This window comes from Siphateles boraxobius, unplaced genomic scaffold (assembly GCF_051911475.1).
Source record: "Siphateles boraxobius isolate OS27281-9 unplaced genomic scaffold, OSU_SipBor_1 204, whole genome shotgun sequence".
NCBI lineage: Eukaryota > Metazoa > Chordata > Actinopteri > Cypriniformes > Leuciscidae > Siphateles > Siphateles boraxobius.
The window spans coordinates 3337972-3354349 of record NW_027508816.1 but is presented as its reverse complement, the minus strand read 5'-3'; the positions used below and the strand labels follow the sequence as shown (position 1 = coordinate 3354349).

The 16378-nt window shown below is 49.9% G+C and overlaps 1 protein-coding gene across 1 annotated transcript in view; it reads right to left on the bottom strand.

Annotated features, from left to right (window-relative positions):
• Positions 1–16378, bottom strand: part of LOC143745437 (ATP-binding cassette sub-family C member 2-like) — a 79988-nt gene that overhangs the window by 8017 nt on the left and 55593 nt on the right. Inside the window, exons 24-29 of the mRNA XM_077237533.1 lie at positions 6773–6928; positions 6431–6630; positions 6214–6340; positions 6038–6139; positions 5769–5912; positions 5184–5342 (exon numbers count right to left, since the gene is read on the bottom strand). Coding sequence (XP_077093648.1) covers positions 5184–5342; positions 5769–5912; positions 6038–6139; positions 6214–6340; positions 6431–6630; positions 6773–6928 — 888 coding nt within the window. The remainder of the gene's footprint in view (positions 1–5183; positions 5343–5768; positions 5913–6037; positions 6140–6213; positions 6341–6430; positions 6631–6772; positions 6929–16378) is intronic.

Sequence of the window (16378 nt, the reverse complement as noted above, 5' to 3'; positions counted from 1 at the left end):
CAGCGCTGCCAGTTCGGTTGTTCCCTGCCGGTTCGCCGTTCAGGGCACCGAGGTGTCAGCGTCCCCATACGATCCTCCGAGGAGGGTCGTAGAGCAGTCAGTTCGGTCTCCCTGCCGGTTCGCTGTTTCAGGGTGCCGAGGTGCCTGCTTTTTCCTAGGATCCTCCGAGGAGGGTCGTAGGAACTAAGCTAGTTAGAGGTAGGCAAGATCTGAGGACTGTCGTCATCTCTAATAAAGCTTAGACAAGAAGTCCTGTCGAATGAAAAAAAAACAAAAAAAGAGGGACGGTTTTGAGAAATCGTTTCTCCTAACGGCGCCCTCTGGGGTGCGACTCTCTGAGGAGGGTCGCAGCGCTGCCAGTTCGGTTGTTCCCTGCCGGTTCGCCGCTTCAGGGCGCCGAGGTGTCAGCGTCCCCGTGCAATCCTCTGAGGAGGGTTGTAGAATGGTCAATGCGGTTGTTCCCTGCCGGTTCGCCGCAGATGTTAGAGCAGATGGCAGTTCAGCATCGAGATGCTGTTCTGTCCCACATAAAGAGTTTGGGGTTGCGGCTAAACACCAAAAAGAGTGTGCTCCTCCCTGCTCAGAGGACCACTTTTCTAGGTGTAATTTGGGATTCGACCACAATGCAGGCACGCCTGTCTCCTGCTCGTATTTCTGCGATTCTCACAGCCGCAAAGAATGTGAAACTAGGCCAGTCACTCACTGTGAAACAGTTTCAGAGACTGTTGGGTCTCATGGCAGCTGCGTCCAACGTTATTACTTTTGGCCTTCTGTACATGAGACCCCTGCAGTGGTGGCTCAGGACCAAGGGGTTTCATCCGAGGGGAAATCCGTTCCGCAAGATCAAGGTCACGCGGCTATGCCTTCGTGCCTTGGCCTTGTGGAAGAAACCTTGGTTCCTCGCCCAGGGCCCAGTGTTGGGGGCTCCTTGTCGACGTTTCACGCTTTCGACGGATGCTTCCCTCACGGGATGGGGGGCGGTCATGAGTGGCCGCTCGGCGCAAGGTCTGTGGTAGGACCATCAATGTTCCTGGCACATAAATCGTTTAGAGTTGATGGCGGTATTTCTAGCACTCAAATATTTCCTGCCAGACCTGAGAGGCCATCACTTGTTGGTCCGCACAGACAACACTTCGGTGGTCTCCTATATCAACCATCAGGGGGGTCTGAGGTCACGTCACCTTTGCAAATTGGCCCATCAGATCCTCCTATGGGCCCAGGGGAAGTTACTGTCGCTCAAGGCGGTATATATTCCGGGGCGTCAGAATGTGGGAGCAGATATTCTGTCGAGACAGGGGCTGAGGCCCGGGGAGTGGAGACTTCACCCAAAAGTGGTGGAGTTCCTGTGGGAAAAGTTCGGTCGTGCTCAGGTAGACCTTTTTGCATCATCAGATTCAACCCATTGTCCCATGTGGTTCTCTCTAACGCACCCAGCTCCTCTCGGTCTGGATGCTATGGTGCAGGTGTGGCCGAGGCTGCACCTGTACGCCTTTCCCCCGATATCTTTGCTTCTGGGGGTTCTGGAGAGGGTTCGCCGAGAAGGGGCTCGTCTGCTTCTAGTAGCCCCTTATTGGCCGACCCGAGTTTGGTTCTCGGACTTGGTGTCTCTTCTGGACGGCTCCCCCTTGGAGATCCCAATCAGGGTGGACCTCCTGTCTCAGGCCGGGGGCACGATATTTCACCCTCGGCCGGAGTTGTGGAAACTGTGGGCCTGGCCTCTGAGGGGGCCAGGCTCAGGGAGACCGGTCTTTCGACCGATGTTGTAGAAACCATTCTTCAATCCAGAGCTCCTTCCACGAGAAGGCTGTATGCGCTAAAATGGAAACTTTTCACCACGTGGTGTGTTGAACGTCAGTTAGATCCTGTTAACTGCCCTGTTGGTTCAGTTCTTGATTTTCTGCAAGACCGTTTCTCGGCCAGGTTATCTCCTTCCACCCTAGAGGTTTACGTGGCGGCTATATCTGCCTACCACACCCCTCTGGGTGGTACTTCTATTGGGAGAAACCCTCTAATTACTCGCTTTCTCCGTGGTACATTGAGGTTGAGACCTGCACTGCACTCTAGAGCACCGGCTTGGGACTTGGCCATTGTACTCGAGGGTCTGGCTTTAGCTCCCTTCGAGCCCATCGAGGAGGTTTCTGAAAAGTTCCTCACTCTAAAGACTTTATTTCTCCTTGCTATCTCATCTATCAAGAGAATGGGTGATTTACATGCTTTGTCGGTTGCTCCTTCATGTCTGGAATTTGCAGCTGGTATGGTGAAGGCATTTTTTTTCCCCCTAGGCCGGGTTATATTCCTAAGGTCCCACTGAATGTTGGGGGCCCAATAGTGCTGCAGGCCTTTTATCCTCCACCCTTTAATACCCCTGACCAGGAACAGCTTAACCTGTTATGTCCAGTCCGGGCTTTAGATGCCTACGTTCACAGAGCTGCCCTGTGGCGTAAATCTGAGCAACTATTTGTTTGTTTTGGGTCACTCAAGAGAGGATGCCCTGCATCTAAGCAGGTTATGAGTAAATGGATAGTCGAGGCTATTTCATTGGCTTATGAAGCGGCCGGACAGCCTTCACCTATGGCTGTGCGGGCCCATTCTACTCGGAGTATGGCGGCCTCTATGGCCTTAATTTCGGGAGTTTCCCTTCTTGACGTGTGTAATGCGGCAGGATGGTCCTCTCCGCATACATTTGTCAGGTTTTATGACCTTGACCTCTCCACTCCTGGGGCGAGGTTGCTTGCTTCTTAGTGTGCGCAGGACCTCACACAGAACGGGCATTTGTCACTATGGCGTAGTGGGTATAGGGTTCCCACCGCGTCTCAAACGCAGCTCGAGTTCCCTTGAAAGGGAACGTCTCAGGTTACGTATGTAACCCTGGTTCCCTGATAGGGAACGAGACGCTGCGTTTGCCTGCCATACTTCCTGCATGCCCTTATCGACTTGCTTCAGGTTTTTCAGAAGCTATCGCGGTCTGATTTCAGGGTTGCTTTATAGTTTCCTGGTCTATGACGTCACCTATGTCGTAGCGGGCTTCCATTGGACTGATTTTACACGTGCTTCACGAAACGCAGCGTCTCAAACGCAACGTCTCGTTCCCTATCAGGGAACCAGGGTTACAAACGTAACCTGAGACGTTATTGTATATGAAAATAAAATGACATAGGCCTATTTAAATAAGTATTTAAGTATTTGAAATACAAAATACAGTCTCCCAAAGTATTTAAATACAAATTACATTTGATTGTTTTTGTTAGGGAAAATACAAATTACAAAATACTCAAAAGTAATTAAATACATATTTCAAATACATGTAATTAAAATACTGCCCATCTCTGGCTACAAGTGCTGTGAATCTTTGAGTAGACAGCAAATCGATACGATTCAACAACGATTTTGCAAATTTAAGCCAAGATAAGATTTATGAACAACAGCAATGATGATATTTTTGTAATGCTAATAAAGTACATTATGATAGATACTTTGTTACATCTCCCTTCAATATTTCAGCTGTAAATTAATTATAAATGTTAGCTAGATTGTTTACTACCAGTTTATGCTGAAATATAAAAATAACTAGGGGTAGGCCGTTATCGGCGTTAACGTGCTGTGTTAACGTGAGACTCTTATCGGGTGATAAAAAAAATATCGCCGTTAATCTATTCTCAAAGTTGGGTTTGGAGCTGGGTCTATACTACGCAAGCTATGATGACTTTCACTGCTTTCACCTTGATATTTTAGCGCGGATGTATACCTAGCCGAACCTGTGAGTGTGTGTGTGTGTATGCCTACTGTGAAATTACCACATCAAACGTGACGTACTAACATGGATGCAGCTATGAAGCCGCCGGGTTTGTAAAATGTATTTTTAATAAGCTTCCCAATGGAAACCTCGACAAGACTAAGGTTGTTTGCACCTTGTGGAATGCAGAATTAGTTTACTGTAGTAGTTCTACTCATTACTAAGCTAATTACTCTTAGCATTTTTGGGAGGAGTTAAATTCACATATGTGGTTTCAACAACCAGATGCATTGTCCATTTTTTCTTGTCCAGTTTCGTCTGGAATGCGGCCCTCCTGAAATTGGTTTGAGCGATCGGATTCAAATCCGTCTCGAATGCGTTTCGGAGGAGATTTACACCTGGTCTTTTCACGATCGGATAGCTATCCCATCACAGAAAACGCATGAAGTGGTCAGGTGTAAACAGCCATTGACTGAAATTTGGTGAGATAATGTAATAGTATTGGATGTCCGTTATGGCACGTTCATTTGTGGATGCAGTGAACATAGCCATAGTTACCGCACAGTAACGTTAACTACCCGCAAATTAAAACCTGCAAACGTTAGCCCAGTGCATAACAACAATCTTGATTGCTGACCAGAAATCGTGTCAGATGGAGTGTCAGTAGCCTGTAAGGTTGAGGATGGCCTTATGCATTACACTGCACAGTAAATTCAGTGTCAGTGTTAGAGTCTTCTGGGTTAAAATTGAATTACAGGTTGTTGTTGCACTATCTCATATTTTGTTCAAACCTTGTCTATATCAAGAATGTGTCCCAAAACCAACGCCTGTAAAATATTTCTGTTCAAATCCTATTTCTTCATATTTTAAGCCCTTGAAATTTCTTCAGTTTTACAGCCTGAAAATAATATTATCTGGGAAGCAATATTTGGACATTAATATAATGAAAAGTATTATTCATAGGCATTATCTACTTAGACAGTGATACATTTTGAAAAAGTAAAACTTGTGATTTGCTTAAATATCTGATCCTTCTGCTATTACGAAACACAATTTTGCCTGTTTATAGCATTATCTTTTTTAATGTGATAAAAAAAAACACTAAATAATGAGTTTGACTATGTTTTGGTATGTAATTTACAATGGTGTAAGGTGCTGGAAGGGGCTTTAAAATGGACCTTGAAAGTGCTTGAAAAGTGCTTGAATTTGACCTTGGAAAAGGTGTACGAACCCTGCCCCATCTTACAAACTACCTGCGAGGCGAACTATCACGAGGAGAATACATTACCCGTTCTCAAAGACTTACTTTTAGTCATTATTTGGGTAGCACACATATTCTGAATGCCTTCGGCAGAATTCAAATGAGCCATTTTAATCTAGATTAAACGAGTTCATTTGTTTTAACTCGACACCGTGCCTCATTCACAAACATGTTGTGTACTCAACGCACCTGTGGAATGATGGTAAGTCTACTCCTGAGGTCATGAAGCCCCAGGGTGGAGATGTCAATACCGTCGATGATGATTCGACCTTCACTAGCTTCAGTAATGCGAAACAAACAGTTCGTCAGACTAGATTTGCCCGCACCAGTTCGACCAACAATCCCAATCTGGGAAGGTAGGGAAACAGGAAAAAAATACTATGGTTATCTTCTTTTCTGTTTAACAGAAGAAATAATATCATACAGGTTTGGAACAACTTGAGGGTGAGTAAATTATGAGAGAAACATCTTTGCTTTTTTCATAAAGCATTATTTTGCTTCACTTCAGCTACGATAACGATACCCTTTGGGTCTGGAGCAATGAAGGGAGGGGCGTGTTTGTTTGGTTGATTTCAAAAATCAACAGTGTTTCTCAGAACTTTCCATTTGAGTCATCGCTTCTTCCAAAAACCCAACTGTGTCAAACACAACCAAGGTAGATACAGAACTAGAGCCCTTTAAGTCTTGTATAATAATGATCAGTGTATAATACCATTAATCACTTCACAATGGCATTTTTAATATAAAAGATATTAAGAATCTGATGTGTCTAACCTTCTCTGTGGTTTCAATGTCACATGTGATTCCATGGAGAATGAGCTCCAATTCAGGCCGATATCGAACTTTGTAGTTTTCAAAGCGAATATTCCCGGCGGAGGGCCAGTCGTCAGGAGGACGATTACTGGTAATCCACGGAGCCTGGAGACACAAATATTGTAGTTGTATGTAGTTTTTGGCTCGTTTATAGTTCATAATGTTTGGGAGATTAAATTATTAGGACATTAATCCAGAAACTGACACATGAAAATGATTTAATTCTCTACCTCGTTTTTGATCTCTGTGTATTCGCTCACTCTTTCCACAGCGACGATGTTGGTCTCCAATTCTGATGTCATTCTCACAAGCCAGTTCAAAGTTTGCGTCACCTAATAAGAAGCAGTGTTACTTAATGGCAATGTTGTTTGACTCACAAGCACCTCAAAATCAAAAACAAAATTACATTTAAGGCGTATGAGATGGACAGTCCAACCAATCCACTATTCAAAGAGTCTCGAGAGATTACAGCAAACAACGCTGAGAAAAACACCACCAGATTCCCCAGAGACTCCAACCGCATGGCCAACCACCTGAAATCCAACAAGCAACATTAGATGCTTAAGGAGCAAACACAGATAAATCTCTTGACGAAAAGCTCAGTATATACTACCAATTCTGACCTATTAGAAACAATCCAAGGATAGACGCTTTTGAGATTCTGATCAATGGTGTCCTCATTTTGCTTTAGGAAACGCTGCTGATGCCCATACGCCCTTATCACAGAGAGGCCTGATACCGTTTCTCCAAAGTGAGAGTAAATGGGAGATCGAGACACAGAATCCAGTCGTCTGAGTTGCCTGGATGTAGCAACATAGAACCTCTGAAATACAGGAAGCGGGTTTAGACAATTTTTTTATTATTTTACTTACTATATGTGCGAAAAACATGTTGTCAAGTTTTTAAAAACCCAGTTTCCAAAGAATACAGTTTATTTGTTTTAGCATTACTGTTAGCTGTCTTACCTGCAAAAAGTAGTAGATAACAGCCATTGGTACAACAACTGCAGTGAATATTGGAGTAGCCAGACAGATGACAAACAAGGTCCCTAGAACTCCGAGAAGACAGAGAATCCAGGATGTGAAGGACATCGGGATCAACTCATCCACAGTAAAGATATCCTAAATATAAGCCAAATTGAAAAAACAATATTTCAGTTTAAGAACAGGCAAAGAACAGCAATCATAGGGGGAAAAAAGTCTATTTTATATATATTTGGGTTTTTTATTAGATTTCGTAATTTTCATAGTCTTGGGATGCGTTTACATTCCAAATACATTGCTATATTTATATGAATCTGTAAAATACTTTTTGATCATAGAAAATGAAATTTTCAATTTAAACTGTCCTAAATCTTGAATGCTTTGGAACACAGTTTGGTCTCTTTTTAAAGATGACACTTGTCAGATTATTGCTGAAGTAAAGTAAGTATATTGTTATGAAAAATGCACAAAAATACTTTTTTAAATATTATAGGTAATAAATATTTTCCAAAACATGTTTAACTCTAAAACTGTGAGAACATCTAAATAAGCCGTGTTCCAAATTTGAGGTTGATACAATATCTATAAAAAAAAATCAGTAATATTTGGTTTGAGCGCAGAATGTTTCCATTAGAATAGTTTGATTTTTAATGTGCTCATTTTTTACCACGAGGAGCAGAAGTGTGACTACTTTTCAGGACCATTTAAACTTTTTGAATCATGTCCATGATTTTTTTTTGTGTGTGTGTGTGTGTGTGTGTGTGTGTGTGTGTGTGTGTGTGTGTGTGTGTGTGTGTGTGTGTGTGTGTGTGTGTGTGTGTGTGTGTGTGTGTGTGTGTGTGTGTGTGTCAAAACATTTACCTAATTTCGTACCATTCTGAAAAAAATTCTAAAAAAACAAAATATTACATTTTTCAATCAAAAATGATTTTTTTACTGTCATTGATGGTTCCATGAAGAACATTTAACATCCACACAATCCATTGTACAAAATAATTAAATTGTACAAAAGGTTCTTTCAATTATTCATGTTCTTCGCAATAAGAAATAATGGTTCTTTCAAAGGGGTCATGAACTGAGAATTAAAATTTTCCATGATCTTTTGATAGTTGAGGTTTCTTTATTCTATAAAAAATACAAAGAAATGCCATGGGTCTGCGGAATTTGCATGGCGTAACTCCGCCCCACCTCGTGGGTATAAAAGGAGGAAGCCGGCAGCAAGCAGATATGTTTCTTCGCTGAGGAGCCAAGACTGAGCTCAGGCGATCCCCGCGGTACAGCGGAAAGTGGCAGGCAGACGTAACGTCTCCGTTCCCTACTCAGGGAACGAGGGTTACATACGTAACCGTAGACGTTCCCTTTCGTTGTCACTCCGAGTTACGTCGGATGACGACGAATGGGGTTACCAGTCTAATCACGCCACCTTCTCAGCTGTCTACCAGTGCCCTGCGTAAATCGAGATCCCTGTCAGCCTGGACAAAGGACTCCATCTATCACAGGAATACCAAGGTACACTGGGAAGCATATCCCAAGCTTAGGGGACGTATGCAATTAATGCCAGCCCGGAGGGGGGGGGGGGGGGGACTTAGAGAATACACATATGACCCGAAGGAAGCATATGGAAAACACTGGGGTGTCCAGCCGCAGGTGGAATATTTCAACCCCAGGGGTGGCAAGGTGAAAGACACATGCTCAGAGAGGCTTACAGTGGAAATACACATGTGGGGGTCGCTCAGAGGAGGGACCGTGCACACGGGAGGCACCTAGCCGACGCACAGGCAATAGACACTGGCGCCGACGTCAGGAGTGCTGGAGGAGCTCAGGGCTTTCGGGAAAGCTCACCTGAGGAAAATATCGCACGTATCCAGTCCGTGGAGTGGAATGGCGAGCAAGCGAAGACACCTGAGCGGGTCCGGTACTAGCTGGTTGAAGCGAGTACACGAGAGGACACAGGCTCCACTCGGAGATTATAGAATCTGGCGAATGTGTTAGGTGTCGCCCAGCCTGCAGCTCTGCAGATGTCTGTTAGCGAGGCGCCATGCGCTAGAGCCCAAGAGGACGCCACACTCCGGGTGGAGTGGGCAGTCACAGCAAGGGGGCACGGTCGACCTTGCTGCTGGTATGCCAAAGCAATGGTGTCCACTATCCAGTGAGACAACCTTTGCTTGGAGAGAGCCTTTCCCTTCAGCTTCCCACCATAACAGACAAAGAGCTGGTCTGAGGTCCTGAAACACTGCGTTCTGTCTACATAGGCGCGGAGAGCGCGTACTGGACAGAGCAGTGCCAAGGCTGGGTCTGCCTCCTCCGAGAGCAGCGCTTGCAGGTTCACCACCTGGTCCCGAAAGGGAGTGGTAGGAACCTTGGGCACGTATCCAGGCCGGGGTCTCAGGATCACGTGAGAGGAAGCCGGCCCAAATTCCAGGCACGCTTCGTCAACGGAGAATGCGTGGAGGTCCCCAACCCTCTTGATGGAGGCCAGTGCAACCAGGAGCGCTGTCTTCATAGACAGGAACTTAAGCTCGACTGATTGCAGGGGCTCAAAGGGAGCACTCTTCAGGGCAGTTAGAACCACTGAGAGGTCCCAAGAGGGAACTAGAGGAGGGCGAGGCGGATTTAGTCTCCTCGCTCCTCTCAGGAACCTGATGACCAGGTCGTGCTTCCCCACCGACTTACCTTCGATGAGGTCATGATGTGCGGCAATGGCGGCAACATAGACCTTCAGGGTGGAGGGAGACAGCCTTCGCTCCAACCCCTGTTGAAGGAAGGAAAGCACAACGCTGATCGAGCATCTCCGGGGGTCTTCTCGGTGAGAAGAGCACCAGTTGACGAAGAGGTTCCACTTCAACGCATAGACGTGTCTCGTGGACGACACTCTAGCGGAAGTGATGGTAGCCACCACCGCTGGTGGTAGGGTACTCAAACCTGCCTCGTCCCATCCAGGAGCCACACGTGGAGGCTCCAAAGATCGGGACGAGGGTGCCATAGGGTGCCCCGTCCCTGAGAAAGAAGGTTCTTCCTCAGAGGGATCGGCCAGGGAGGTGCTGTCGCGAGGAGTACTAGTTCGGGGAACCAGGTCCGGTTGGGCCAGTAAGGGGCAACCAGAATGACCTGCTCCTCGTCCTCCCTGACCTTGCGCAAAGTGTGCGCAAGAAGGCTCACTGGGCGAAACGCATACTTGCGGCCCTGCGGCCAGCTGTGCGCCAGAGCATCCGTGCCGAGTGTGCCCTCGGTCAGGGAATAAAACTGGGCGCAATGGGTCGAGTCGTGAGAGGCAAACAGATCTATCTGCGCGTCCCCGAACTGGTCCCAAATCAGCTGAACCGACTGGGGATGGAGTCGCTATTCTCCAGGGAGTGGCCGAAGCCGTGAGAGCTCGTCGGCTGCACAGTTCAGCGCTCCGGGAATGAAGATAGCTCGAAGCGACCTCAGATGCTTCTGACTCCATAGGAGGAGGTGGCGAGCGAGTTGTGACATACGGCGGGAGCGTAGACCACCTTGATGGTTGATGTACGCTACAGTGGCGGTATTGTCTGAACGGACTGGTACGTGTTGACCCCTGAGCAACGCCCGGAAGCGGTGCAGGGCAAGGCGTACTGCCAACAACTCGAGCAATTGACATGCCACAGCCGCTGGAGTCCTGTCCAGGAGCCCGCAGCAGCATGTCCATTGCACATGGCGCCCCAGCCCGTGGTGGAGGCATCTGTTGAGACAACAACATGCCGGGAAGCTCGTGCCAGGGGGACACCCGCCCTGAGAACACTGAGGTTCGCCCACGGGGTGAAGAACTGACGGCAGGTCGGAGTAACTGGTACTCGGAGCGTGCCGTGTTGCCATGCCCACCTCGGGACTCGGTCGCGAAGCCAAAGCTGAAGTGGTCTCATATGAAGCAATCCGAGCGGCGTGACCGCGGCTGCAGATGCCATATGCCCCAGGAGCCTCTGAAAGAGTTTCAGTGGAACCGCACTCTTGCCCTCGAATTGTCTTAGGGAAGTCAGCAGTGACTGCGCGCGCTCGCTCGTAAGCTGCGCGGAAATGGCGACCGAGTCGATGTCCATACCGAGAAAAGAGATCCTCTGCACGGGGCAAAGTTTGCTCTTCTCCCAGTTGACCCGAAGGCCCAGACGAGCTAGGTGCCGAAGCACTAGGTCCCTGTGTTCGCAAACCTGATCTCGAGAGTGAGCTAGGATCAGCCAGTCGTCGATATAACTCAGGATGCGAACCCCTTGTTCTTGAAGGGGAACAAGGGCTGCCTCGACGACCTTCGTGAAGATGTGAGGAGACAGGGCTAGCGCGAAAGGGAGAACCGCGTACTGGTATGCCTGCCCCTCGAAAGCAAACCGGAGGAACGGTCTGTGTCGAGGAAGAATGGAGACATGAGAGTAGGCGTCCTTCAGGTCGATCGCTGCAAACCAATCCTGGGGCCGTATGCATTCGAAAACGCGTTTGGCGGTGAGCATCTTGAACGGCATCCTGTGAAGGGAGCGGTTCAGCACGCGCAAGTCCAGGATTGGCCGTAACCCACCGGTTTTCTTGGGGACAATGAAGTAGGGGCTGTAGAAGCCGGACCTCATCTCGGCTGGAGGGACAGTCTCGATTGCACCCTTCGCCAGCAGGGTGGCAATCTCTGCTCTCATGATAGGGGCATTGCCACCGACCAACGTGGAGCGGACTCCCCTGAAGCGGGGAGGAGACCGTGCGAACTGAATCGCATAGCCGAGCCTGACGGTACGCGCGATCCAGTGGGACAGACGGGGAAGCTCTAGCCAGGCTCCCAGGAACTGAACCAGCGGGATCATGCGAGCCACAGGCGCCCCCCCGGAGGGGCAGCGAAGCGGAGTAACTGGCCCAGATGTGGACGGCATAGCGGCCCGGAGTGGGGGCACAGTTAGCAACCGCGCCCTGGCAGAGGGGGCCAGGGGAGGACCAGGCTGGTCGTCCCGCGGGGGCCTGCTCTGCCAGGGGTCTGGCGACAGAGGGGGACAGGGGCGAAGCGGTCCGTGGACGGCACGCCGTGTCAACCGCCTCTGGGACAGAGTGGGGCGAGGAGAGCACGGCTTGTGGGCGGCGCTCTGTGTCGCCCGAGAACTCTGTGAGCTCAGGAAAGAGGGGATTGTTTCTGTCTTTAACCACATTAGGGTGCTGCCCACCCGTGGGTGAGCAGCGGGGAGTGGAGAACAAAAGATTCTCCCCCGGCCCTCCACCGGGGGAAGGAGTGGTCCTGCTACCACCTCCTGAGAAACAACCATCATCCCTGAGCAGCCCGTCTCAGGAGCGCCGCTTGGCCCGGCGTTTAGCGGGGGGCGGGGCAGGAGAGGGCTGTGGCGCCTTCTTACGGCCTCCTCCGCGACCGGCCCTGGGTGGAGGCTGCTGCGTGGTCCGGGCGGGAGGGGCGGGAGCCGCAGGAGGGCGCCCTCGGCGGGAAACAGGTCGAGGCGTCTGCCCGGCCTGCAAGGTGGAGGCAGCAGCGGGCCGGGGGGGCAGAATGTGTCTGATGGCCTCGGTCTGTTTCTGGGCAGTTGAAAACTGTTGGGCAAAGTCTTCAACTGCACCGCCGAAGAGGCCGGCCTGGGACAAGGGGGCGTTAAGCAGACGGGTCCGCTCGGCGTCCCGCATGTCAGCCAGGTTCAGCCACAGATGTCGCTCCTGGACCACAGCTGTGGACATCACCAAACCCAGGGAGTGCGCGGTAAACTTCGTCGCCCGGAGAGCAAGGTCGGTCGCGGCGCGCAGCTCATCAAAGAGCCCTGGGTTTGTCCTACCCTCGTGCATGTCTCTGAGCATCTGGGCCTGGTAGACCTGCAGAGTGGCCAAAGCATGCAGTGAAGCAGCCGCCTGTCCCGCCGCTCTGTAAGACTTCGCCACCAGGGTCAACGAAAATCTACAGGCTTTGGATGGGTGCTTATGCTCGCCCCGAGAAGAAGCACTCTGAGGACATAGTTGCATGGCAACAGAGCGTTCAACCGGGGGAAGCCCAGTGTACCCACGGGCAGCTGCCTCATCGAGGGGAGGAAAGGCGGATGAGACCAGCGAGCGGTCCCGAGAAGACAGGGGGGTCTTCCAGGACTTCGAGATCTCATCATGCACATCCGGGAAGAAAGGTATTGGGGTTTGCCGAGGACGAGGGTCGGCGGCCTTACCCAAAAACCAATCGTCCAGCCGCGAGCGCTCAAGACAGGGTGGAGGCCTCCACTCAAGTCCGATGCTCGCGGCTGCCCGGGAAAGCATGGCCGTCATCTCCGGATCAGACTTGAGCACAGCCATATGCACACCGGAAGGTGGCAGCTGTGACGAGCCCTCACTTCCAGAAGAGTCAAACCCGCCTAGTGATGCTGCAACAGACATGGCATCTTCCTCTGTAGCTTCAACTGAAACACGCGGGCCACCAGAGGGTAGACCCGCGGGAATCAGCAGTTCACTAGAAGAGGGGGGCTGGGGTCGCGGACACATAGTCGGCGCCTTGTTCCAGACCGTAACCCTCAGGTCACCCTGGCCACCAGCCGCAGGACGGGGGGTGGATGAGGGGACTCTCACTCTTACGAGTTCACTGAGTCTCGACCGTAATGACGCGATGGTCATGTTCCCACAGAGAGAACATGAGTCATCCACGAGCGCTGCTCTAGCATGATCAATGCCCAAACATACTATGCAACGCTCGTGCCCATCAGAGTCCGATACCAATCTGCCACAACCAGAAGTACACGGGCGAGACATCTTTAAAAAGACGTGCCACGTGTAAGCTCTTTTAGTGAGAGAAAACTCAAGTGTTGAAGCACCCGGGGAGAAACGCACCGACTGGCAGACCACTGCAACAGATCAGCAGGAGGCACGCTCTCGCCGTAGATCGCCGTCACACCAACACTCGAGGTACTCGTTTGTAAAGCTGACAATTCAGAGATGGCTTGTGGAGAGAAGAATACACTTGGCTCCGAAGCGAAAACATATCTGCTTGCAGCCGGCTTCCTCCTTTTATACACACGAGGTGGGGCGGAGTTACGCCATGCAAATTCCGCAGACCCATGGCATTTCTTTGCCATTGGCTCGTTTTGTAATACTCGAAGTTGATAGGCTTTCTAAGCGAAACCCCATTCGTCGTCATCCGACGTAACTCGGAGTGACAACGAAAGGGAACGACAGGATCTCAAAAGTGGAGATTTGTGACGTCACAGGGCAGTGAAAGACCGCCTTCACAGATGAATATCAACGCCTACGTCTACATCACCTCGTCTTTGGCCCCGCCCACTGGAGCGTTAGTGAAGAGTGACATGAGAACGAGAAAAGATCGACACAGGATCAATACCATTACCTTCCAAACTATCCTAATGCTAGGATAGTGGCATTAGACATCATGCTTTGCAAACACACTTTTACAATATGCATCTGCCAGCAACACCACAAACATGTAAGTAATCGTGTTTATTCTAATGCCTGATCTGTAATCAGTGATTTCTGACAGTTCAGACAGATTATCTTTCAAAATCGTTCAATACCGTTTATGCATTAGTAAATCAAGCCAGTGACTAAACGATCAACTTCACATTGTTTCTCTTAGTAGGATAAAAATAATCTTATTTGAACTGTGATTAAATTATATACAGAAAGCAATCAAAGAACGCTTCCTTTACAATCACCCAAGCTGTCAATCACACAGTTTATCTGGACACTTGCCAAAACTCATTATGAAATCAATGACGCTGTTACAGTGCACAACGAAGCTCTTAATGTATTTACATCTCTTCATTCACGCGATCAATAGATTGTCTGTCATCTGCTCAATGCTCATCACTGCTGCCTTTCATGTGATGGGAACAGATCTAAATATTTGTGTAATACTTTTCACGAATCGTTAATCTCGATAGCTGTAAAAGTAAAAATTTAGTAAAAGATTTCGAGAGAGTTCCACTTGTAATACTAGCTATTTCATTCAAAGCTGTCAGCCAATCACAGCAGTGGGCGTTTACACTGAAGTCTCACAGCCAATCACAGCAGTGGACGTTTACACTGAAGTCCCACAGCCAATCATAGCAGTGTGCGTTTACACTGAAGTCTCACAGCCAATCACAGCAGTGGGTGTTTACACTGAAGTCTCACAGCCAATCACAGCAGTGGACGTTTACACTGAAGTCTCAGAGCCAATCACAGCAGTGGGCGCTTACACTGAAGTCTCACAGCCAATTACAGCAGTGGACTGTAGCAATGTTCAGGGAAGAAGGACGCGGGACCGGCGAACATTTAAACATACTTTATTTAAAATAAAATAAACAAACTAAAATACCGCCAGCAGCCCCTCGCGGACGACTGCTGGCTTACCCAAAATAAACATAACGGCCAGCAGCCCCTGGCGGACGACTGCTGGCTAAAATAAAACACAAATACAAAAACCAAAACTCAACTAAAATACAGGCCTGTTCCACTCTCGATCATCAATGTCGTCGCTCCTCCTTTATGCTTCCGCTCCTCCGTGAGAGATGCGAGACCGGTGTGCTCACAGGTGTTGCTCATTATCAATCGCAACACCGGCCTCGCGCCGTTCTCTCACGTCCCTCGGCCGACCTGTTCGCCACATACCCCCATCGCCCCTCACAGGCCGGGGGGTACCCACGAGCCTGTGCCCACTCCCCCCCCCGGCGGCGGCGATCCCTGGGGGGTATGGACCGACAAGCCGAGGGAAACGGAGATGGAAGCATGAGGAGCGACAGATCGAGAGAGGGGAGAGAGAAAAAAAAAAAGAAAAATTGGTCCGGTTCCCACAACGCGCTGCCATCTGGTCCCCCACCAGCTGTGCGATCTCCTCCGCGGTGCCTGGCGGTGACGCTGGGTAGCCCTCGGTGGACGGCTCGATGCTCCTCCGCCGCCCGGTGGATGGCGACGGCTCCTCGGGTGCCTTGGGCAGACAGTGGGAGTCCCCCGCTCCCTGCTCCTCCCCTTTTCCTGGTGGACGGCAGCAGGCTCCGGGCCACAGCGAGCGGCGGCGACTCCTCATCTCCCTCCCGGACGGCAGCCGCCCCTCCAACTCCCAGGCGGCCGGCAGCGAGCTCGACCGTCCCACCGGCAACTCACTCCAGCGCACCGCCTCGAGCGTCCATGGCCGCGAGTCCCCCGCTCCCTGCTCCTCCCCTCGTTCGGTGGATGGCATCAGGCTCCGGCCCACGGCGAGTGGCGGCGACTCGCGCACCATGCTCGATGGCACCGCGGATTCCCCACAGCGGCGAGGACTCTCTGACAGCGCGTTCCTCCCTCTTCCCGGGTTTCGGCACCAGTGTAGCAATGTTCAGAGAAGAAGGAGGCGGGAACCGGCGAACATTTAAACATTATTTATTTAAAATAAAATAAACAAACTACATTTACATTTAGCTGACGCTTTTATCCAAAGCGACTTACAATTGCTATATATTTCAGAGGTCGCACGCCTCTGGAGCAATTAGGGGTTAAGTGTCTTGCTCAGGGACACATTGGTGTCTCACAGTGGATTCGAACCCGGGTCTCTCACACCAAAGGCATGTGTCTTATCCACTGCGCCATCACCACCCTAAAATACCCCAAAATAAACATAACGGCCAGCAGCCCCTCGCGGACGACTGCTGGCTAAAA